The 23,842-nt window shown below is 57.0% G+C and overlaps 1 protein-coding gene across 1 annotated transcript; it reads left to right on the top strand.

Annotated features, from left to right (window-relative positions):
- Positions 1-10,426: 10,426 nt before the first annotated feature.
- Il2rb (interleukin 2 receptor subunit beta) lies at positions 10,427-23,797 on the top strand. Its single transcript, XM_069999447.1, has 10 exons — positions 10,427-10,605; positions 15,002-15,107; positions 15,349-15,463; positions 16,352-16,430; positions 18,013-18,118; positions 19,208-19,356; positions 20,187-20,358; positions 20,821-20,920; positions 21,020-21,089; positions 22,691-23,797. Exons 1-10 carry the CDS (start codon positions 10,429-10,431, stop codon positions 23,423-23,425), a joined length of 1,809 nt encoding a protein of 602 aa, XP_069855548.1. The 5' UTR covers positions 10,427-10,428; the 3' UTR covers positions 23,426-23,797.
- The last annotated feature ends 45 nt before the right edge of the window (positions 23,798-23,842 follow it).

Below are 23,842 nucleotides of genomic sequence, written 5' to 3'. Positions count from 1 at the left end.
TCTTCAATATTCTCCAGAACCTCAGAGCCCTTCCAGGTTCTTCTGGCAGGTTCCGTGTGGCTCACACTAGCCACAACCTGTTCTTGGTGCGGTTCCCACAGGCCTGGCAGGTGGTGGGCACCGCTGGGCACTGGGTCCAGGTTTTCTGACCAAGGCTCCTGGCCTGTGGGAGAGGCCTGGGCCTCTGGGCCTGGGATGTGGGTGAACCAAAATGACATGGACAGGAAGCGATGAGTGAAACCGCGCGGCGCGGTGTCCTCTGACCTGCTGTTGGGTGGGGGGTGTTGGTGGTTTGACTGCTGGGCAGAGTGAAGCGATGTGGAGGAGCTGTGGGGGGGCAGGGGGAGCCGGGCCGGGGGTGTCTCCCAGCCTCCCCCTCCGGCACCCAGCGGGGGTCAGGGTTGTGGGGTGGGGGTGAGGGGTGCAGACACGCAGGTTAGGAGGGTTAGGGAAACAGTCTGGGGCGGGCTTGGCTGAGACGCGCCAACATGTCTGTGACTGTGCGTGCTGCAGGTTCTCACTGGGGCGTCTCAAAGTCACCCTGAAAGTGAAACCAGCCACCCACCAATGGGGCCCCCCACTACCTCTGAGCGTCTCAGCCAGGCTCCCCACTCAGACACAGCACAGAGACTCAAGAATACCACCCGCCCGGGCTGCGGGGCCCCACAGGCCTTTGGAGCCAGGCAATCAAGCTGGGAGAGCAGGCTCCCCTACCCCGCCCCGCCCCAGCAAGCATGTCTTTTTTTTCTCTCTTGAGTCAGGGTCTTACTATGTGGTTCAGGCTGGCTTTGAACATGAGATCCTCCTGCTTCAGCCTCTCAAGTGCTGGGATTACAGACATGCGCTACCACACCCAGCCTGAGGGAGGCTTTTAGCTTCGATCCTCCTAGGCCACCCTTGAACACCTGGACTGACGCTGGCCATGGGCTTTTGTGACAACTTCGAGCCTTCTATGAAGACCGGGCAGAGAGAAGGGGGATGGGGTGGGCTCGCTCCCCGGTGGCCCCCTCACTCCGTCGCCTGCAAGCCACAGGCCTCTTCTCCCTTCTGCTTGAGAGAGGTACCAGGAATTTTAGATGTAAACCATGGAACACACCTGTCCTGTGCCATCAGAAGAGGAAAGATCCGGAAGGTTCTAAAGGTTGGGGACCATGGCAGGACTCGCGGGTCAGGCTTGAATGGCTGGGACGGGCAGCCTCCGAGGTATGGCACTGATGCTCCCCTTCCCAGCTCCTGGACTCACACCTCCTTCACCTACCCTCTTCCTAACAGAGGCTTGGAGCAAGACTTGTGACTGGAGAAGCCTGGTCACATGCTCACCCTCTGAGCGATGTGGAGTCAAGACTTATGATTGGAGGAGCCTCATCACATGCTTACCTTAGCCATCTGGAATAAAGACATGTGATTGGAGGAGCCTGGTCACATGCTCACATTCCCAGAAATCTCAAATCTCACCTTCTGGTTGGAGGAGTTGGGCCACATGCTTGCGCCACTGAACAGGTTTAGAACTGAGATTTCTGGGAACATTGATCCTATGTTTTGGAATGAAATGTTGCCTGATTCTGGAGTAAAAAAGAAATGAAGGTGCTGGGCACTGGTGGCTCACGCCTGTCATCTTCGCTGCTCAAGAGGCTGACAGCTGGGGATTGCAGTTTGGAGCCAGCTTGGTCAGAAAAGTCCGTGAGACTCTTATCTCCAATAAATCACTCAGAAAAACCAGAAGTGGCGTTGTGGCTCAAGTGGTAGAGTGCTAGCCTTGAGCACAAAAACGCTTAGGGACAGTGCCCAGGCCCTGAGCTCAAGCCCCAAGACTGGTTAAAAAAAAAAAAGTAAAAAAATGTAGGCAATTTTGATCCTTAAAGTGTTGTTTTATTGACACATATGCGAAGTCACAGGCATGCATATGAAGCGACAGACCCAGGGATAAAGAGTCCTGAGTGACACCTCTGAGTCTGAATCTTGGTTTTATCATGTCCAAGTCCTATAAGCTTGGCTCAGTGGATGCCACAGCCCTGAGCCTCCATCTCCTCTCTGGAAAATAATGGAATTATCATAATTCTTATATATGTAATGTTAAGAGGGTTAAATAAAATCATGTGTGAGCTATGCTCCTAGATTAGGGCTCAGAAAAAGAAAATGTTGTTTTCCTCTAGTGGTATAATTCTTTCAATTAGTTAGCGACATCGTACTTTTGTCTTCTGTGTCAAAGCTTTTCAAGGTTGTTACGAATGTCTCTTGTGAGGCTCAACTGATTTTATATGACAGAAGAAGAAAGGATCTCTAGTTTACAAGCATGAAATCCTGAGCACCAGGGATGGAAGATGCGGAAGGGAGCTAGATTCCAGGTGGCCGGATTAGTCTCTGTGATAGAAGAGAGAAATGTGTCCTGGTCCCTACCTCTTTCTTTCTCCTCCTGGAGAGATAGTGAGGAGCCTTTAAGAACCTGGGGTAGAGATATTCTAGGTATTCCGGAATTCCCTGCCTTAGTCAGCTCTCCCTGAACTGTAACAAGTACTGGAGACAATCAATTGATGAAGACAAAAGGTTTATTTGGGCTCAAGGTGTTAGATGCCGGTTCCTGATTGGTTAACTCTGTTGCTTTGGGCCTGTGACAGGATGTGTTGGTGGGAGCCTGTGGCTGAGCAAAAGCCACACACCTCATAGCCAGACATTAAAGGGAGAGAGGAAGGGACAGGCCTTCAAAGGCATATCCCCAGGGGGCTAAAGACCTCCTACCAGGCCCTGGCTCCTCCTAAGGGATCTAGCACGTTCCAATGGTGCTATGCTGGGGACCAAGCCTTAAGCACACAGGAGTGACACTGTGGAGTCACCTGAAGGTCAGGAATCAGGGAGAAGAGCTGGGAAGCCATGATCAGAATTCAAGGGGGAAAGAGATACCGTGCAGTCTGAATTAAAACTTTGGTAGTGAAGGAGAAGGAAGGCGGTGACTGATGGGAGAGAGGTGTAGTGGACTAGCACTGAAACTAGCACTGAACATTGGCGTGGCCTGCACGAATGTGCAAAACAACAGGGCCTTGTGGTCAGGCTGGGGGCGACAAGGAACTAGTCTCTGGAGCCGTGACCGTTAGACTCCGAGTGTACACATCATCACTGGAAAGATATGAGAGGGGCCTAGCAACAGCCCTCTTTCCTAGGCAGGGCGGGTCTACAAATTAGTGGCTCTATCAAGTTCCCAGGTGATTGTAATACTGCAGCCACACGTGGAGAGCCCCGAAGGAGAACCAGGTGGTCGTGTTTTGCTCTTGCTTTGCACACAGTTTAGATGGAGTTTGACTGCGAGGGAGGAAGTGGGACCAATGGTGGACGGGGCTGTGGGGACCGGGGAAGGCTGACCTGCTCGTTCCGGCGTCGTCCTGGGCTGTGGGCATTGGTGGAGGGAGATGGTCTCTCATGGCCACGTGGAGGGACGTGAGGAGGTGGTGGCGGTGACGGCTGCAGTGTGGGTTCCTCTCGGTGCAGGCACGGAGAGGGGGCAATGGAGATGCTTCCGTAAGTCACAGCACCCCCACACCTCAAAGCACCCCCACTAAGACCGGAGGGAGCTGCGTGTGTGCATGCTGGCTCTTGTGGGGGGCTCGGCGTCTCATGGGTGCTCAATAATGAATGGCAGGTGACAGATGGACAGGTGGGTGGTTAATTCCTTGATTTTTGCAGTCTGTAGCTGGCTGCAAAGTACAGCTGCCCTTGGTGCTGGAGAGCCTTGGCACAGAGAGGCACACTGGCTTTCAAAGTAGAAAGGAAAAGAAAAAGAAAAAAAAAGGAAAAGGAGAAGAGGGAAGGGAAGGGAGAAAAGAACAGAGGAATCTGATTGGTGGAATCTAGTCACATGGTCACTTCAAGCTGAGGTTTAAAACTGAGGTGTCTGATTGGTGGATCTGGGTCATGTGACTAATCCAGCAAGCTGAAGTTGAGGACTGAGGTGTCTGATTGGTGGAGCCCGGTCACCCTGCAGAAGCCTGTGGCCCAGCAACCAGAGAGGCTGGAAAAATAAAATTTGAAAAATTAAAGTTTGGCTTGTTGATCGAGAGCCAAGACTCCTAAGGGAGATAGCTCTAACCAGGAAGGTTTGCTCCACCAGCATTTGAGGTGCTGGCTCTCAGAGAGAGAGGATAGCTGCTGACCAGCAAAACCTACACAGAGGGTCCTGTGGTCAGCCCCGGCCTTGAGAAGCACCCATCCTCATACAGCAGCTGCTGACTGGACGATGGCTTCTCACAAGGCAACGCTGTAGCATTGCGTTGTGAATTTATATCAGAATTAATGGCCGACATCTTAAGTGGGAGAATTTTATTATTCATGTGTATGTGTTGATAGCAGGCTGCTATTTCTTAGCTTTTGTGCTCAAGGCTGGAGCTCTACTACTTGAGCCACAGCTCTACTTCCAGCTTGCTGCTGGTTAATTGGAGATAAGAGTTCCTCAGATTTGACTGCCTGGGCTGGCTTCAAATCTCCATCCTCAGATCTCAGCCTGTTGAGTAGCTAGAATTACAGGTGTGAGTCACAGGCCTCTGGCTTATCTTCTTGAGACAGGGTCTGCTACCTAGGCTGGCCTGGGGTTCTCACCTCTCCTCTCTCAACCTCCTGAATGCCAGGATTACACTTGTGCACCACTGTACCTGACTCATTCTTTAAAATCCCAATTTATAGCTGCTCTTTCCAATTTGGCATTCCCTGGTAGTATTGAGCCAAGGTTTTATACCAGCAATTTCCCTGTAGGCAGAGTCTCCAGTTCTCCATAGTCCTCACCTATCCATCTGATGGAACTTCAGTTCCTGCCTGGTGTTGATACGGTCTTAGGTGGGGATTCCCTGTGGACCCAGGCCCACAGTGAGAGAAAGAGAGAGAGAGAGAGAGAGGAGGGGAGGGGAGGGAGGGAAGGAAGGAGGGAGAGAAGGAGAGAGCAAGCTGCCTGTCCTTGCATGGTCCTGGGGCCTTGTTTGTGGTGATGTTGCTTGTTTTTCAGTCGCAACTTCTTCTGAGCTCCCTGTACGTGCTGAGAGCCAGAATGAGACCCTGCTCAGTCACGTGTGGCTTATGCCCCACGTTCTGTTGTCCACAGGAGCTGCTGTTCCCGCCTCCACCTCCCAGGGGCTGTGTGTGTGTGTGTGTGTGTGTGAAAATTCCTTGATTGGTGTTTCTCCCAGGAACAGGGGACATTTGAGCTCTCATGGCTGACTGTCCATTTGTCCCATAGTTTCTTCAGAATGCATTTGGGGTGGCCATCAGCGTGCTCCTAAAAGTCCATAGAATCAAGAGTCTGGAGACTCCTGTGTGAGCACCCCGGGAGCTTTGGGGTGCTGGTCTGTGGCCGGGGCAGGAGTGGCAGGCGGCCCCACGCCCCTGCTCCCGTCAGGACTGCTCCTGTCACTGGCTCTGTGCTTCCTTCCCGCAGGCTCAGCCCCACTCTTTTGTTCACCCCACATTGTACCCCACGGCAGGCCTATTGCAGGATCTGGGAAAACGTAACCACCTGTCCCCTCTGTACCCCACCTTTTAGAGATTCTTGGGGAGATGCTGAGGTAGAGGAGACACACAGCGCCAGCCAGAGGGGCGTCTGGTCTCTGTACGGGCCGTGTGTCAGGTGATCACGCCCGCCGCTCCTGTCTCACGTGGCACGGTTCTCAGCCTGGGCCAATCCCTTGCTCTACCTTCTTGCTCCAGGCAGTGTGGAGAGCCAGACAAAGCCTTCCCAGAGGGCATTTTCATTTTTTTTTCTGACTCTTCTTTTTCAGTTGTGTGTGCCAAGTGCTGGGGTTTGAACTCAGGGCCTGGATGCTGTCCTTTAGCTTTTTCACTAGTACTCTACCACTTGAGCCACAGCTCCACTTCTGGCTTTTTACTGGATAATTAGTGATAAGAGTCTCACAGACTTTTCTGCTTGGGTTGACTTTGAACCATGATCCTCAGATCTCAGCCTCCTGAGTAGTTAGGATTATAGGTGTGAGCCACTGGGGTGCCCAGGTTTTATGTTTCCTGAGTCTTCTTTGAAAAATTAATTTTATTTATTTTTGTTTCATGTGGTACCAAGGAATCAAACCCAGGGCCTCATGCATGCTAGGCAAACACTCTACCACTAAGCCACATTCCTAGCCCTTTTCCTGCTTCTTGAATAAAAACCCTAAGAGAAGAGCAAGTCAGCATTTCTCTTAGACAGAAGGGAACTTTCTTATCACTACCTTGTAAACATCACACGTCCCTTCCCCAGGTAACACCTAGCCTATCTTCTCAGAAAGATCACGGATGTCTGTGAAACTGGCCTGGGGAGAGAATCATGTGTACTCCACCTGTTTCCCTTGTGAAACCCAGACCACACTCTGTCCCCATGGCAAGACTGTGGCCATGCAGTGGGACAATGCGCTAGGGGTCTGTCTTGTTGCCAACCACGTTGGGACACTGGAAAACATATCCCTTCCTGCAATTGGTCACTTGGGAGCATTTCCAGGTTCCAACTACAACATAGATGGACATGTTCAGGGGCGGCGGTGGGGGGGGGCTGGCTGAGACCCTGGGAGCCCCAGGGGAGCTCCATCCCCCACGAAGACTTAGAATTTTGATTTTGGCTCTCATTTTATGTATTCTTATAACAGGCATTGTCATGCGCCCACGAAACACAGCTCACATGGCTTGAAAAGCTGTTCTGTCCTCCTCCACTGGGTTCTCCTTGCTCCCTCCCGGAGGGAGTAGGGCTTATACTAGTTCTCAGACACATTCACACTGGGCTCGCTTCATACACACATACACACTTCCACACACACACACACACACACATTTACTTACACCTTCTGCTGCTGCATAAGCAGTGGCACACTGTCCACACTGTCCTCAGCTTTGATTTGTTCACTTTGGGAGTTGTCCCAGTGCCACAGTGAATCAAGGCTCCTAAAGAGACAGGTGACATGGGAATCGAAGGGATGTGACACCAGCCAAGGATCCAACCACGTGGGAGATCCTGAGTTCAAACTCTAGTATCATTAAAAACAAAACAAAGCAAAACCAAAAAGGCAAACAAAGCTGGGCACCTGTGATCCTAGCTACTCATCAGGCTGAGATCTGAGGATCATGGTTTGAAGCCAACCTGGGCAGGAAAGTCCATAAGACTCGTATTTCCAATGAACCATCAAAAAACCAGAAGTGGCGCTGTGGGTCAAAGTGGTAGAGCCCTAGCCTTGAATGAAAAAACTCAGACACAGCACCTAGGCCCGGGGTTCAAGCCCAGAACTGATAAAAACAAAACAAAACAAAAAACAAAACAAAAAAACCCCAAAACAAAACCACTGTGGGTGACAAAACTGCCTGAAACTTCAAATATATTAATAGTCCCAGCATTGTTTTAAATTTGCATTACAGTCCTGTGTTGCTTAGGATTGGAGGACTTAAGGCAGGGGCAGTGTCAGCTGATGAGCAAGGCTGTCCTGTGGCCCCGAATATGACCAGGATATGGCAGGGGACCGAATGTGCAGAAAAGACAATGGTTCCCCAAACCCGTTCTCTCTGCCAGGAGCCGGCTCAACTAGCTTCTCTCCTGCCAGCCTCCCTTGCAGCTAGGTTTTCAGGTGACTCAGTGATAGCCAATAGGATGTTAGAAGTAGAAGTCTGGGGAAGGTCCCTCACTGGAAGAGGTGCGGTGCCAGGTGAGGAGCCCACAGCATGGCTTGCTCTCCAAGGGAGGCAGTGTTGAAATGGATCAGGAGAAAAACAGTCATCAGGAGGAACATGGTGGGGGTGGGGCAGGAGACCCCTGTGTGCAAGCACACCTTGGCACCCAGGAAGGTGGGGTTCTGGGGGAAGGGGAAGGGGGGGCTTGAGTCTGTGAGGATGGAGTGTGTGGGGTTGTCAAGGTGGGACCACTGTGGACACAGAGTGGGAGGGGTGGGAAGGAAAAGCAGCGGTGGGGACAAAGACAGCCAGGGAGCAGTCCCAGGGCACATCTCCAGCAGCCTCGGTGGGCTCTGCTAGCTCCTGCCCCTTCCCCCTCCCACCTCCTTCCCCTCCCCCTCCAGGAAACTTCTGGATTCCTGCTCAGGAGAAGCTGATGTCTCTAGGGACAGACTCAGGTTCTAAGGGGGCTCCATTGCCCTCTGGGGGGTGGCCTGAGGGTGTGTGAGTCTTGGGTGGAAGACAAGGAAGCAGAAGCAGGCTTGGAGTACACAGGTGAGACTTTGGAGCCAAGCTGGAGAGCTTAGAAGCTATAATCCTCCTGGAAACTACTAGAAAGTGTTAGTGGGCAGGAAGGGCACTGAGTGGACCAGCTGAGTGTTGGGAGAGACAAAGCAACTGCAGGAGGAAATGGAGGAAGGGGAGGAGGTCTGTGACATGGCCCTGTGGCAGGCTGGGGAGAGCAGGAGACGCCCCACACCTGGTCTACACCCGCGAGGCGCCCATGCCGCCCGCCTCCCTTCCCCGCCTGGCTTTAGGTCCAGGCTGGCCCCTGGGTTGGGGGAAAGCTCATGTTTCACTCCCTAATACCCCAGGTTAGGCCGCCTGAGAGTGGGCCAGTTGAACCACAGCTCCACTTCCAGCTTACGGCGGATTCACTGGAGATCAGAGTCTCATAGCCTTTCCTACCTGGGCTGACTTCAAACCACAATCCTCAGCTCTCTGCCTCCTGAGTAGATGGGATTACAGGCGTGAGCCACCAGTGCCCAACTTTTATATGTGCCTTGATATGTTTCAATGGAATCTACTTACCTGGAGAAAGTGACTTGTAACAGTATGGAAGCAAGACACTTGTTATCTCCTCCCACATACATATCTGGCCTTCCTCCTGCTACAACCCCCTATCCCAGGAAGCTTCCAGAAGCTTCCAGAAAAACTCTCTGCTTAGTAAACCTAGGCTGTTAATCTGCTGTGATGATGGTGGGGTTTGTCAGCTGCCTGGTAGGGGAGGAGAGGGTAAGGTGGGAAGAGCCTTAGGCCGTGGGGGCGTGGCCGTGGGGCATGGCCGTGGGGCCTGTAGGAATTTGCAGAGAGTTTGTTGAATCCGTGGAGTCTGGGAGTCCAGGATCACAGGACAGGGCAGAGCAAGGGCTGACTCCAGTCTCTCCCTCCTCCTCCTCCAGGCTGTCCTCCTCCTCCTCTTCCTCCCCTTCTTTCTGCAGTAGGGAGGGGGATGATGAACTCAGGATATCAGCTTGTCAGCCTGGCACTGGGTTATTTGAACCACTCCCAACAATTGCTTTTGGTTTTTCTTTTTCAGATACAGCTTTCCAATTTTTCCCAGTCTGGCCTCCAAATACAATCCTCCTCCCTCTGCCTCCTGACCCACGCTTGTGGGGCACACCTCCCCGCATACGCAGGCTGGGCTGGCAGTGGAGGCATGGGTCGCCCACGATGGCCTGGCTGGGGCCCCCCTCCACTTTGGGGGGCTCGCAGAAGGGCTCGCTGCCTGCTATTCTGGTTTTAGAGTCTTGGGTCCCTCTTAAGGCCTCTGTGCCTGTGCGGATGGGGGCCTGGGGGACTGCCCTTCCGCCGTCCCTCGCCCGACTCAGAGCCCGCAGCGGCCATTAACCCCTGGAGGAAGGGAGAGAGAGAGAGCGGAGACCTGGATGGCACTGTACTGTCTATGGCCCGGGTCCTCAGTAGACATGAACAGACACACATTTTCCTAAAGAGATATCAATGTTTTTCATTAAATTAAAACCAGTGAGCAGCACCTCCAACCCCCCAGAAAGAGGAAAAGCAGAAGATTTGGAACTGCTGAGGGATGAAGAAGGTGCTTCTGCTCTTCCTCTTCCTTCTCCTCCTCCTTCTTTTTAAATTATCTTTGGAAGTGGCGCTGTGGTTCAAGTGGTAGAGCGCTTGCCTAGCATGCATGAAGCCCTGGTCCAATTCCTTAGGACCACATAAGCAGAAAAAGCTGAAAGTAGGAAAGTGGCGCTGTGGCTCAAGTGGTAGAGTGCTATCCTTGAGCAAAAGCAGCTCAGGGATAGCGCCCAGGCCCTGAGTTCAAGCTCCAGGACTGGCAAAAAAAAAGAAAAGAAAAGAAAAAGAAAAAGAAAAGAAAAGAGATCAATTCAACAACTCAGTGTTTTGGTCCAATACATCTTAATCATGTCAGCCCTTAAAGAAAGGTTCTGAAATGTTAAGTGATCACCAAATTGCTCACCAAGCCCTAACACCATCACTGAGCACTAAATAGAATGAGGGGTTTCCTGGAAGGCTGGTGACAACTGGCCATCTTTGCGGGATGGACTGACACTGCCTGGTGGAGGGTAGGCCTCTGTGGGAGGGGGGCCTGGGGGCTAGTGTGCGTGTGACCCCGTGGCAGATGAGGCCTGGGTGGCCCGTGTGTGGTGGGGTGGGGGAGGAGGGCCTGTCTCCCCTCCTTCCCTGTGTGAGTGAGCGGCCACACCCCCAGCGTGGGAGGAAGATGATATCGGAGGGGCCCCTGGGAGCGGCGGGAGTTTCATGCCGCCTCACCGTCCTGTCACCCCGACCTTGGCCCTGGTCCCCTGCACAGGAAGTGGGCTCGCCCTGGGGTTTCAGTCTTCGCTGCTACCTGGGCTGCCGAGCGGACATGGCCACGGAGCCGGCAGCAGGGAGGCCCGGAGAGAGCGCGCCAGCACGGCCCCATGTCTCAGCCAGGTGATGCCCGCTCAGCCCGCCCGGCACCCCCCCTCCCCCGCCCCGCACCCAGGGCGGGAGCAAAGGTCACCGGGGAGACTCGGGTCCCCCCCCCCCAGCAGTTTCTGCCTGAGCCTCCCTCCCTAAGTCTTCCTTTAGAAACCTTCCCCCCACCCCCGGAGATGGGGTGCTGCTGCTGTCCCCGCTTGCCTGGGCCAGGCTACCCCCTTGGGGGCACCCCTGGGGTGAGAATCTTCCCCAACCCTTGGGGGACGGGGTAACCCAGCTGGGAAAGGAGGTAGGCGGCGGGCTGTGGGCACGGGGTGGGTGGGGGGGCTCCCGCCTGGCGGGGCACCTGTCGAGTCCTTGTTAGGAGGCTGTGGGCAAGGGAGGAGAAAGGGGTCCCCTGGGAGACCCGGCTATGAAGCCGGCATGTGATGGGTCTCTGGGGTCCTGCCGGGGACCCCAGAATCCAGACCCTGAGCCTGGATGTGTCACTGAGCTGGCAGGTCACGGCTCAGGCAGGAGCTCTGCTCAGGACTTGGGGCTCAGGCTGGGTCTCTCCGGGGTCTGAAGCCTCCCCCCCCCTCCCCATCTGCTCATGGCCCCTGGGGACTGGGGAGGCCAGCACTGCGTGTGCATGTGTGTGTGTGCGCGCATGCGTGTGCGCGTCTGCCTGTGTGTGTCAGGGAGGGCCGGGAAGAGGCGGCTGCTCTGAGCTCAGTGCCGGGACGTTCGGGGGATGGAGATAGTGGGTGTCGGGCGGCGCTGGCATTGATCACCACCACCGCAGTCACCCTGGAAACTGGGTGACCCAGTTTGAGCAGTGTGAGCCGGGGGGGGGGGACGCTGACGCCTGACCTGGGTTGGGTGTGTGTGTGTGGTGATCTTCGAGGGGACACGGCGGTGAGTCTGCGGATGGCCGTCGGTCTGTAGTGACGAAGGGCAGTGGGTGAGGCCTGTGGCAGTGTTTGTCTGCCCCCCCGCAGCTGGCACCCCTCGCTCTGGGGCTCTGAGCAGTGCCCTGAGACTCGGTTTCCCCTTTGCAGCAAGAAGGCACACCCTCTGTGGCCGCTAGGACCCCTCCCAGTCTGGTCACCATCTGGAAACTTCCATGTTCTCCTCTCCTTGTTGCGGGCACCTGGGTGTGCCCCCCTGTGCCCCTTCTGCCCCAATGTGGGGGAGGGACTCTCGAGGTTTCTCCTCTTTCACGTCTTTGTCCCCTTCCTCTCCCCTGGGGTTAGACCCTGGTCCCTCCTAAGAATAAGGTCACTGTGATAGCCGGGCCCGTTTTGGGCAACAGCCCCCCAGTGCCTGGGAACGGCAACGTGACCCATGAGTTTGGGTCCTCTGTACTTTGGGGGGGCTCTTACCTGGCTGGGGGGGCCCAGGAGAAAGCACACACAACCCAAGCACCCCTCTCTGATCTCTAGGACAAGTAGTACTGCTCAGCTGACCTGCGGGGCCCTGATTCCCTAAGGCACAAGTCTGTGGGCCCTGGGGTGGAGCCCTGGATGGGATCCCAGCTCTGACTATGACCCCAGTCCCTCAGTCTCCTCCTACTGGGGACACTGGGAACAGCAGGCAGAGGAGAGGGGCTCGTATGCATAAAGCAGTGGGCAGGGGACCCAGCACACAGTAGGTCCTGAGCACACAGTAGGTTTCCACCGGGCACAGCTGGTATGGTCGTTAGAACATGGTCACCGTTCACCAGCTCATGCGCCATCACGAGGAATGTCATTAGTGGACGCGAGGGGGTCCTGCCTGCTTCAGATTCCCCCATCTACTTCTTTTGTGACCTCGGGCAGTGCTCAGCTTCTTTGTGCCTCAGTTTCCCCGGGTGGAATGGGAGTGGTAAGAGCCTTTCTGACAGACGATGTCATGGCTGTGCCAAGTTTGTAGTAGAGGCTAGGGTGCGGTCGGTGCTGTGGTCCGGAGGAGGTCCCAGGGTAGCAGCGATGTTATGGGGTACAGGCTGAGTTCAAGTCCAGAACGGTCGGTCTGGGATGCAAAGTCTGGGGTTACACAGGTGAGCAGCGGGCCAGAGGCTTATTGACAGGCAGAGGCAGATGGGACTCAGCATAGCGCTTCCCTTTGCTGGGTGGTGCTCAAGACGTAATATCTGTCTCATTTTTTTTATTTCTTTGTCTTTGACAGGCTTTATTTTCTCATCTCCCTGACCCCCATTTGTGTGTGTGTGTGTGTGTGTGTGTGTGTGTGTGTGTGTGTGTGTGTGAAGAGTTGAGTGTATCTGTTTATTTTGACATAGGCTACAAACCTCTGGGTGACCTGCTTTGATTTTCATTCTTTGGTAACTCCTTGCCTCCCATGTCATTGTTGGTCAGGTTTTTGGTTTGCTGGGGTTCTTTGGTTCGTTGCTTGGTTGGTTTGCTTTGTGCTGGTAACAGGGCTTGAGCTCGGGGCCTTGTGCTCTGCTACTGCGAGTGGTAGAGTGTTAGTCTTGAGTACAGAAGCTCGGGGACAGCGCCCAGGCCCTGAGTTCAAGCCGCGGGACTGGCACCCCAAAACCAACCAACCAAAAACCAAAGCAAGAACTATCGGGGTGTGACTCATGTGGTAGAGTTCCGACCTCCAGTGAAAATGCTCCCAGACTGCCAGGCCATTGCTCTTCCTTATCTCCCCATTTCTCTGCAGAGCTCAGCCCTTGTTTCTTGCAATTTGCTTAATGCCGCCAGCATCAGTTGCAAAGCTGAACTTTAGGAACTGTGCTACAAGCACCCGCCCCATCTGTGAGCACAGTTGTTGAATCCCAGTGGGAAGGGCCCTCCAGCCCCTCCGCCTCCCCAGTGGGCTAGCGCGGCCCCCTGGCCTGGAGGGGCCACGCCCCTGCTGGCTGCTGCCCCTCTGGTCGGGGTCTGTTCTGGGGGCGTGGGGCTGACCTAGGCAGCCCGCTCACCTCCAGAGAGCGGCTGGAACAAAGATTTGCCTTCCAGAAACATCCTGCTGGCTCACAGAGCCCACCCCACAGCTGCGTCCTGTCCTGCGGGCTCCTGTCTGTCGCCGGCGGGGCTTCTGGTCTAAGAGCAGCCGCACCCTGCCCTTACCACTCCTTCATTCCTGCCTGCTGGCTTTCCTCACACTAGGCCTTTGCTGGCTTATTCAGTCACTTTGGGCCGGGGAAATGGCCTAGTGGTACAGTGCTTGCCTCCCAGGCATGAAGCCCTGGGTTCCAGTCCTCTGTACCATATACACAGAAAAGGTCAGAAGTGGCACCGTGGCTCACGTGCTAGCCTTGAGCAAAGAAGAAGCTCGGGGGACAGCACCCAGGTCCTGAGTTCAAGCCCCAGAACCGACCAAAAAAAAACCAGTTTCAGTAACCTTGCTTCCCCCTGGTCAACTGTGTGTGTGCATCATGTGTGTGGGAGTATGCATAAGCATGTGTGTGTACATGCCATGCACATATGTACTGGCAGTGTGTACATGTGCATACATGTGTGAGTGTGTGTGTGTGCTATGTGCATACATGTGTGCGCGTATGTGCTTCTGTGTATAGTGTGTGCCCAAGTATATACTCATGTGTGTGTATGTGTGTGTGTGTGTGCGCGCGCGTGTGTGTGTGTGTTCCCTTATTTCCTGCTCCAGTTCTCACCAGTTCAGGTGCCAGGGCAGCCGTGGTCAAGAAAATACTGAGCAGACAACTTGGGATCTAGATGAGTAGCAGGATGTTAATTGCCTGCGGTTCTGAGTACGGTGATGCGCTCGGGTGTCTGTCCTTCCCTGCTACGTCCTGAATGAACCCCACATTGGGTAGTTAATGCGCAAACGAGCCCTGTGGCTGGCGGGTCCACCACGTGTCCAGGGCCTGCCCAGGCGTGGCTCTCGGCCGCAAGGCTTTCCCGGGCAGGTGGCCCTTCCCGGGAGCCTCCCGCTCTGCCGTCCTCCCTGCCTCCCCACACAGGCGAGTGACACATCACCGCCCCCCACATCACCGCAGCGAGTCCCCCCGAGTTAGCGGAGGAAAAGCCACGGGCACCCTGCTAGTGACACTCAGTTGCACCAGCGAGCTGCTCTGTGGTGAACAGCAGTGTTCATCGCCTGCACCCGATTTACAATGTAAACTTCGTTGTAGGAAAAACACATGACATCGGGTTGGCACTACCCATGGCTTTAGGGACACAGGGAGGTCTCAGAACCGGCGCTCTGAGGGTAGAGATTAATTGACGGCTGGACACAGCAGTACTGTGATAGAGGTTCAAGTCCAGGGCCTGCGCTTTTCCGTTTAGCTTGCCCTGGAAGTTCTCTAGGGAGGAAGTGCCTGAGCAGAGCCACGAAGGAAGGGAGTAAGCAGTATGGAATTGACAGACTCTTAAGTGCAAAGGCCCTGGGGTTGGATTGATTGCCTCCTGTGGAGAGGTGCCCTAGGGGCACAGGTTCACAGTGTTGTCTCCCCTCCCAGCTCCACCCTGCAGCTGTAATGGCGGCCCCAGCTCCATCCTGGTGTCTGTCCCTGCTCATGCTCCTCCTGACTCTGACTACAGCCCTGGAGCCCCCAGCAGTGAAAGGTGAGGACCCCCAACACTGGACGGAGGCATGTCTCAGGGGGGAGGGGGGAGGCTGGGCCCCCCCCCCCGACTTGCTTCTCTGAGGGGGTCCAGCAGGGGACAGGAGAGGAGAGGGAGGGTAACAGGATGGGGGGAGGCGGCGGGCACCGCCCTGCTGGCTCTGGGGCTCAGTGTCTCGCATCTCTGCCATGAGAGCGGCTCACTGGGAGCTCTCCACTCACGTCCCGCCTTGTCGTCCCAGGCCGTTCCCAGCTCACGTGCTTCTACAACTCCAGAGCCAACGTCTCCTGTGTGTGGAGTCCCCAGGAGGGCCTGCCCGCCACAGCCTGCCGCATCCACGCCCGGTCGGACGTACGGTGAGGGTTGCCGGGCCACCTGGGAACCGAGGACCTCCCAGGCCTGACTCACAGGGTCTGGACCACAGCATCCTGCTCCCCTGATCCCCTGGACCGGGACCAGGGGCTTGTCTGTCCACTGGGGTCCTGGGATCCCACAGCCGGGTGGGGTGTTGCGGGACACTGGCTGCGAGTTTGCTAGGCCAAAGCTAGACTCCAGCAGCAGTGCGTGTGTGTTATGTAGGGGGAGGGAGACAGTCACTGGGACTCCCCAATTTTGGGTGTGTGTCCCAGTACCTGGGCTCGGACTCAGTGCTCGCACGCGGGCCTTGAGCATTATTTTTTTGTTCAAGGCTGGTGCTCTACCACTCGAGCCACACCCCTCCTTCTGGCTTTTTGGTGGTTAATTGGAGGCACGCATCTCACGAACTTGGCGTCCTGGCTGGTGGTGATGGGGATCCTCAGATCTCAGCCTCCAGCTTAGCTAAGATTACAGGCAGGAGCCACCGGGCCTGTTTTTCCCCCAAGCTCTGCTCATTAAAATGTGATGTCGAAAGACCCTTGGGGCAGCTGTGGGAGCCGAGGCTGGGGAGGCTGGGTTTTCGGGAAGAGGCGTATGCCTGTGGGTGGGAGTCTGATCCCAGGCAGGAGGGGTGAGGAGAAGAGAGGGAGAGGGAGGCCGAGGTGCGTTTGGGCCCTGATTCTGGCCGCTGGTGATTCCACAGTCCCCTTTAGACTTTGCCCTAAGCACCATGGGGTTTTGGGGGGCTCTGGATTGAGGATCTGGGTCACTCCGGCTGCGGGGGCCAGGCTGGGGGATGGGCGGGTGGGGTGGAGCAGGGCCTGGGGCAGCCCCAGGGCTCCTTCCAGCCCTCCTTCCTCCCTAAGAAGCTTCCTTTACTTGGAAAGGCCCTGGAATGTGACCTGCCAGATGCTTCCGGTGAATGGGGCTTCCTGGGCCTGCAACCTGATCCTTGGAGATCCAGATGTGAGTGGGGGCCCTGGAGGGGTGGGGAGTGGGAAGGCAGGGTGGGCCTAGATTCAGCAGGTGACAGCCAGGGATTGCCTTGGCTTGCTGGGGTGGGCTCAGGCCTGAGCCCCTGCAGGCTTGGGCTGCCCCCCCTCCCTCCCTTCCCTCTCTCCCTCCCTCCCTCCCGGCTCCCACTGTACTATGCCTTCCTTACCAAGAGGGGACAGCACCCCTAGTCACAATCACAGCCACAAAACCAGCAATAACCACTCCCCTCCCCGCCCCCCCCCCCCCCCCCCCGCCAAGGTCGGGAAGAGTAGAGAGTTTGGATGAGCTGGGGAGACTTTGGTGCCTCAGTTTCCCCTTCTGTAAAGAATGGGAGCTCCCTTGGAGGGCCATGGTGAGGGGCTGGGCATCCAGGCACCTGACAGGTCCCTAAAGACCCCGCAGTGACCCTCACCAGCGGATCTCACCCACTCCAGCACCGCTCGCTGCGAACCAGGGAAGAAACAGCTCAGAGAGGTGCCAGTCCTGCTGAAGGTCACACAGCCTGGGCGCGGCCACAGGGCTGTGGTGACTGGACTCAAGCTGTGGGTTCCCAGGGCACCAGGCTGCCTCTTATAGAGCCCCTGGCTGATCCTCATGGGGGCGTACCCCAGCATCCAAGACTGTGGTGTTGAGTGGGGGACCCCCAGGTCCCTGTATTCCAGCATTTGTCAGCTTTCAGATTCTCAAGGATTGCAGGGGGGGACCTGGGGGCTCCCTCTCTGTGCAGCCTCTGAAAGCAGAGGCTTTCCCGGCATCCCCAGTTCTTTGCTGTGTGACCTCGGCAGGTCCCTAAGCCTCTCTGTGCGCTCACCCCCTGGTCTGTAATAAGGTGGGAACAGTCACTGAGCAGTTCCCCCAGGGTGTGAGAGCATTCTTGGCAACAGCTTTACCACAACAATAACTGTGGGATATAACCACCACCCCGGCGAATCTGGCCCTTGGTGAATCTGGCCCTTACCGCAGCTCTGGGAAAGCAGGAGCACGGTCCTGGGGGCAGAGGGAGGAAGCGTTTTCTAGCCCGGAAGTGAGAAGACTGGGTTCAGAGTGGATTTGTGCAGGTCACAGGGGCTGGGATGGGAGGCCGTGAGCTCAGACCCCGCGGGGGCCTGAGAGAGAGGCAGGCAGCAGCCCAGGACACCGGGGTGCCTAGCCATTTCCTTCTAGAAACATCAGAGTGTATGTGTGGGGGTGAGGGGTGGGGAGCAGGGAGCTCTTCCTCCCCGGGCAGGTAGCCCATCCTCCCCATCCCCTTCGCTTTACAGCGGGGTGGGAAACTGACTGCGAAGCTGTGGGCCCAATCCAGCCGGCACCTGTGTTTGTCAATAAAGTTTTATTAGAACACGGCCCTGCCCTTGGGTTCCCACGCTGTCTGCGGCCGCTTCACCAGACAGTTGTTGAGTTGTGGCGGATCAAGGAAAAAAGATCCACAACTTGGTCCATGCTAGACAACTTTCTCTGTCCAGTCCCCTCTGGTCTCCCCCCGCCCCGCCCCGGGGTCCCCCCTCTCACCCCCATCCTGGCAGCTCCTAGCCCTGCCCTTCCTGCGTTACAGTCGCAGAGGCTGACGGCTGCCGACCGCGTCAACATCAGCCTGGTGTGCTGGGAAGGCCAGCAGTGGCGGATGGTGGTGACCCAGACCTTCAGGCCCTTCCACAATCGTGAGTGAGGACCGGGGGCGGGGGTGGGGCCCGGCGGCACATCCCTGCCTACCGCACGCTCTGGCATCTGTCCGCTGTCTGTCCCTGTCAGCTTCACCCCTACACCCCGCAACTCCAGGCCCGCTCCCCTCTTTAGCACCCCTCCCCTGTGGCTCCATGTCTCTGCCACAGGCCATAGCCAGTTCTCCAACCCCGGCACAGGCCTCTGAGCCCCTGTACATGCCGGTCCCATTGCCTGGAAGGCCCCTCCCCTCTGGAAGATTCTCACACATCCTTCAAGGATCAGTGAAGAGTCACCTCTTCCCGGAGGTCCTCCGGGATTTCCCCAGCCCTTCCTACCTCCTTTTTGAAATGGCGACTGAAAGTCTGTCTCCACGTCTCCTTTCTGAGCACCAGGGCCAGGCCCGACAAAGGTGGTACTCTGGGATTGTTGAGTGACTGAGTGTCCCTCTGGCCTAGGGGCCACTGCGAGGGGACAGGTGGGGTAGAGGCCGGGATCCAGGTCGGGTTCAAGTGGCAGCCTTACCTTGATGGTGAGATCTGACTGGCAGACCACTGGCTTGCCTGAGACTCAGTTTCTCCATCTGTTTAAGGGGGTCTGAGCCAAGTCACAGGGGCTGCACAGCATGTGGCGATGCTGGTAAACGTCTGCTCATTACTATTGGTGTTCAGCATCTCACGAGCATAGAAATGGGGGTCACCACGCTTTTTTCCCTATAGCTACATATTTATTCAGCAATACACATCACTGAGTCATACATACAGTACGGTGCAGGGAACTCAGGTAAAACTCTCAGGCTGGTTTTGGTGCAGGGTGCAGCAGTCCCAGCCGGGGCCCAGTTATGTCCCAGCACCACAGACCCCGTAGGCACAGGGAAGGGGGAAGGAGCCAAACATATTCAGTCCGGTGGTCGGGAGGCAGAGCACTGCTGGGAGGAGGGAGGCAGGCGGGGGGGGGGGCTGCATGGGGTGATGGGGCTACACTGGATGGGCAGCAGGTGCAGAAGGGGGTTCAGCCGGTGCAGGAAGGCACCGGACCAGGCACCATTGGTGACGGGGTGCCTGCCCGCTCTCCCTTCCTCTCTGCAGTCCGCCTGAAGACCCCCCACGCCCTCCAGGTCGGCTCCGTGGACAGCCGCACCTGCAACGTCACCTGGCGCGTCTCTCAGATCTCACACTACATCCAGCAAGACTTGGAGTTTGAAGTCCGGAAGCGGTCTCTGGCCCACAGCTGGGAGGTGAGCGAGGCCCCGTGGGGGCTGTCCTTCTGGGGTGGGGACCTGCCCCAGGCTGCGCCCCTCCATCTCAGCCAAGTCCATCAGCCCCACATGGGAGGGGGGGTGGCTGCGTCCCCCCTCCGCCCGCCCCATCCTGCCTGGTTCTGCCCAGCCCGCTATGGCTCCGCCGCAGCTGGTGGCAGGTTCCAGATGGAACCCGGGGCAAGATTCATGAAATCAAGAGGACAGCTGCCTGCTCGGGAGCTCTTTCCATTCACCTCTGCACTCCTTCATTTGCTGGATTTCTTGAGTACCTAGCTCATAAGTAGCTACTATGTGCTCCTGAGTACCTACTATGTGCTCCACAGGAACACCTACTATGTGCTCCTGAGTACCTACTATGTGCCCACAGTACTATGTGCTCCTCAGGAACACCTATTATGTGTTCCTGAGTACTTACTATGTGCTCACAGTACTTACTGTGTGCTCCTCAGGAATACCTACTCTGTGCTTCTGAGTACCCACTACGTGCCTGACACAAGGGAGGGCATGGAAGAGGGAGGCTGTCCAGCTTCCTATAGTCAGGGACTCACACAACATCAGATGTACCAACAGGTCAAATGCCGTGGATGGGTGTAGAGCAGCGGCGTTGGGGGTGGCTGGGGGGCTACCTGGCACTCGGCGCCCTGTGGACTTACGGGCACTGGAGGCCAGCAGAGAGTCCCCGCCAGGCCCGGAGTACAGTGAGGAAAGGGGCGGGGCGGTCCTGGGGCTTGAGCAGCTGGCAGTCATGGAGGTGGGTGGTTCCAGGTCCGGGGTGGCACGGCCCAACGCCCCGTCTGCCCCCCCAGGAAGCCTCCGTGCTGAGCTTGAAGCAGAGGCAGCAGTGGATCTCCCTGGAGACGCTCATCCCAGACACGGCCTACGAGCTTCAAGTGCGGGTCAGGCCCCAGCGGGGCGACCACACCGTCTGGAGCCCCTGGAGCCAGACCCTGGCTTTCCGCACAAAACCCGAGCGTGCGGGTAAGCAGCGGGGAGCGCTGGGGCTGGGGGCTGGGGAGCCCCTCCTCCTCCATGCCAGCTCACCCAGGGGTACCCAAGCCAGTAGGGGGTGGCAGAAGAGTGCCCACATTTCCCCCAGCCCCCTGGGGCCTTCCCAGTCTGCAGGATGGCATCGCAGGGCCCAGCCTGGGGACATGGAAGCCTGGCCCCTTTGTGTCACAAGCCTAGTTCAAGGCAAGGCAGACTGGGACCCTGTGCTGGTCCTGGGGGGAGGCCAGGCGTGGCCGGCCAGTGGCCGTGGGCATCTTCAGTAGCGTCCGGCGGGCTTTCGCAGGACCCCAGCCCAGCCGCCAGCACCCGGGAGGCTGTGTGTGGAGGAGGGGGCGCTGGCAGGTGCAGACCCAGAAGGGCATGGCCACAGGGACCAGACTGGCCAGGACCTCACGTCTCATGCTCTCCCCTCTTCCCCTCGGCCCTGGCCAGCCCCTGCGCCCTGGACCAGCGCCGTCCTGACGGTCGGAGGCCTTCTGGGCCTCTTCATCTCCGTCTACTTCCTGGCCAACTGCCTGCACCTTGGGCCATGGTGAGCAAGTCCCCGCCCCTTGGCCCTGCCCCCATTTAGCATACATCCCCTTCCCCATTTCCAGTCTCACCCTTTGTCTCTCCCGTCTCCCCTGGCTAGGCTGAAGACAGCGTTGAGGAGCCACACCCCGGACCCCTCCAAGTTCTTCTCCCGGCATGAAGACGTCCAGGTAGGAATGGGGTGGGCAGGGAGGAGCAGCCGGGCAGCCCCCGGCCGGCCCTGAGTGTGGAGCTGCCCAGTGACGATGGCTGTTGCCCTCAGTAAGCAGGGGCCGTGATGTGAGCCGTCCTGTGGCTGTGTGGTGCTGTCCCTGAATGGCTCCTGAGCCACACGCTCAGCCACTTCTCTGCTGTGTGGGCTTGGACATGTTATAGAACCTCCCTGTGCCTCCATGTTCCTGCTTATAAGATGGGGAGGAGGAGGTGTTCCTGTGTGTGGCTCTAGGGACTCTGCCTGGCTCGGGACAGGTGCTGGGGGGCCCCGCAGGGATCGCCCTGGGCTTCCTGCGCCAGGATTCCTGGCAGGCTCCATGCTCAGCACGGGCAGAACCGAGACCTGCCTCACCTCTGTACCAACCACCATCTCACCGGCATCTAAAGCCTGATGCCATGGCTCACACCTGTAGTCCTAGCTACTCAGGAGGCTGAGATCTGAGAATCGAGGTTCAAAGCCAGCGGGGGCAGAAAAGTCTGTGAGACTCTTATCTCCAATCAACGAGCAAAAACTGTGGCTCAAGTGATACAGCGCCAGCCCTGGGTGACAAAACTCAGGGACAGCACCCAGGCTCTGGGTTCAAGCCCCAATTCTGGCACTCATTTAAAAAAAAAAAAAAGAAAACAGTACAGTCCCCATGGCAGTGGCATGGCCTCTGGCTCAGGCTGGAGGCGCCTGGCGGGTGCCCTGAGGGTCCCAGGATTGGTAGAATCACCAACCTGGACCCCCGCTGTCATGGCCCATCAGGATCTTTCTGGAATCCTGGGGAAAATGCCCTAAAACTTAGAGTCTCTTGCCTAGGGTGCGCTTTCATTTAACATATTTATCTGTGGTGCTGGAATGTGATTCGGGGCTTTAGGCTTGGTCGACAGGGACTTTCTTACTTGAGGCCCAAGCCCAGCCTTTGTCGACTTTAGTTACTTTTTCAGATAGGGTCTCACGGTTTTGCATGAGCTGGCCTCAGACCGTGATCCTCCTATCTGTGCCTCTGAGCTATCTGGGATGCCAGGAGCAGGCTGTCGTACCCGGCTTGCTGGAGGAATCTGTGGTCTACAAAACTGTGAGAACTGGCCTCAACCTGGCATCCTCTGCTCTCCACCCTATTGAGTAGAGTTAGTGGGCTTACAGGTGTGAGCCACCAGACTTGGCCTTCGGGCTTTGTGTTTTGCTGGTTCGTTGGAGGTCAGAGTCTCACAGGCTTGCCTGCCTGGGCTGGATTCAAGCTGTGGATCCTCAGAGCTCAGCCTTCTGAATAGCTAGGGTTACAGATGGGAGTCCCTGGCACCGGGCAGGCCTTCAGCTCCATTATTTCCCCCCTTCACTTTCGTGACGAAGGAAGGTCTGTAAGGAGGCAGCTAACTGTGAAGGCTCCCAGAAACCCCTGGGCCTCACAAGCCAGGAAGGTCCATGCGGGAGCCCTGGATCCATTGGGCATATGCCTGGGTTGGCAGCCAGGAAGGGGGGGGTGGTCTTCCTGACAGAGGCAGCGAGGAGAGGGAAGGAGGGAGCTGGGGAGGGATGCAGAGCAACCCCTCCCTCTCTTTCCTTTCTCTGCAGAAATGGCTGTCCTCGCCCTTCCCGGCGTCATCCTTCAGCCCTGCTGGCCTGGCCCCAGAGATCTCCCCGCTGGAGGTGCTGGACAGGGACGCCAAGGCCAAGCAGCTGCTGCTGCTACCGCAAGATAAGGTGTCTTCACCCTCGCCCAGCGGCCACTCGCAGACCAGCTGCTTCACCAACCAGGGCTATTTCTTCTTCCAACTCCCCGACGCCCTGGAGATCGAGGCGTGCCAAGTGTACTTTACCTACGACCCCTGGGTGGAAGGGGAGCCCGAGGAGCTGCCCCCGCCGGGACCTCCCTTCCTGCCCCTGCCACCCGCGTTAGGGGACGAACATGCCTACTGCACGTTCCCCCCAGGGGATGACCTGCTCCTCTTCTCCCCCAGCCGCCCAAGCCCTCCACACACTGCCCTTGGGGGCAGGGGGACCAGCAAAGGGAGGCTGTCTTCCACCCAGCAGGAGGGACACCCCCGAGATGGGGATCTGCAGCCCCTAGGGCCTCCTACACCAGCAACCCCAGAACTACAAGCTTTGCAGTCCCTCGTGGAGCTGGCAGTGGTTGAGGCTGGGGAGGAGGTCTCTGCCTCCAGCCCCGGGGATGGGGACAGCTCCCCCTGGACCAGCGCTAATGATCAACACCAGGGCAGGGCCCCTGCCACTGGCCTTGCCCTGAACACAGATGCCTATCTGTCCCTCCAAGAACTCCAGGCTCAGGACCCTACTCACCTGGTGTAGATGGGCACTGGGCTTCCCTGGACACGCCCACCCAGAGACCCCTCCCAGCCCGGCAGTCAGCCATCCACTGCCAGCCAGACACCACTTGCTGCTCAGGGTCTCTGGGAAAGGCTTGAGGATATAGACCCCTCCTCTCTCTTTAATTACTGAGTCCCCAGAAGCTTGTAATCCTAGCTACTCAGGAGACTGAGATCTGAAGATTGTAGTTGGAAGTCAGCCGAGGGAAAGAAAGTCTGTGAGACACTTCATCTCCAATGAACCACCAAAAAGCCAGAAGTGGTGCTGTGGCTCAAGTGGTAGAGTGCCAGCCTTGAGCGAAAAGCTCAGGGGCAGCGCCTTGGGCCCCAAATTCAAGCCCCAGTACTGGGTGGGTTGGGGGGGGTAGGGTGGGGAGAAAGATGTGGCTGGGGTTACAGA

The sequence above is a fragment of the Dipodomys merriami genome, unplaced genomic scaffold (genome assembly GCF_024711535.1).
Source record: "Dipodomys merriami isolate MVZ:Mamm:240054 unplaced genomic scaffold, mDipMer1.0.p SCAF_55, whole genome shotgun sequence".
Lineage (NCBI taxonomy): Eukaryota > Metazoa > Chordata > Mammalia > Rodentia > Heteromyidae > Dipodomys > Dipodomys merriami.
The sequence above is the reverse complement of the archived record's forward strand: the minus strand, read 5'-3'. Positions and strand labels throughout refer to the sequence as shown.

Bases quoted from the DNA above. Each gene is read 5' to 3' on its own strand.
- Il2rb (XM_069999447.1), top strand. From the start codon at position 10,429: ATGCCGCCTCACCGTCCTGTCACCCCGACCTTGGCCCTGGTCCCCTGC. The intron at 16,431-18,012 runs GTGAGTGGGGGC...CCTGCGTTACAG, and splicing joins TGATCCTTGGAGATCCAGAT to TCGCAGAGGCTGACGGCTGC. The intron at 20,359-20,820 runs GTAAGCAGCGGG...GGCCCTGGCCAG, and splicing joins CACAAAACCCGAGCGTGCGG to CCCCTGCGCCCTGGACCAGC.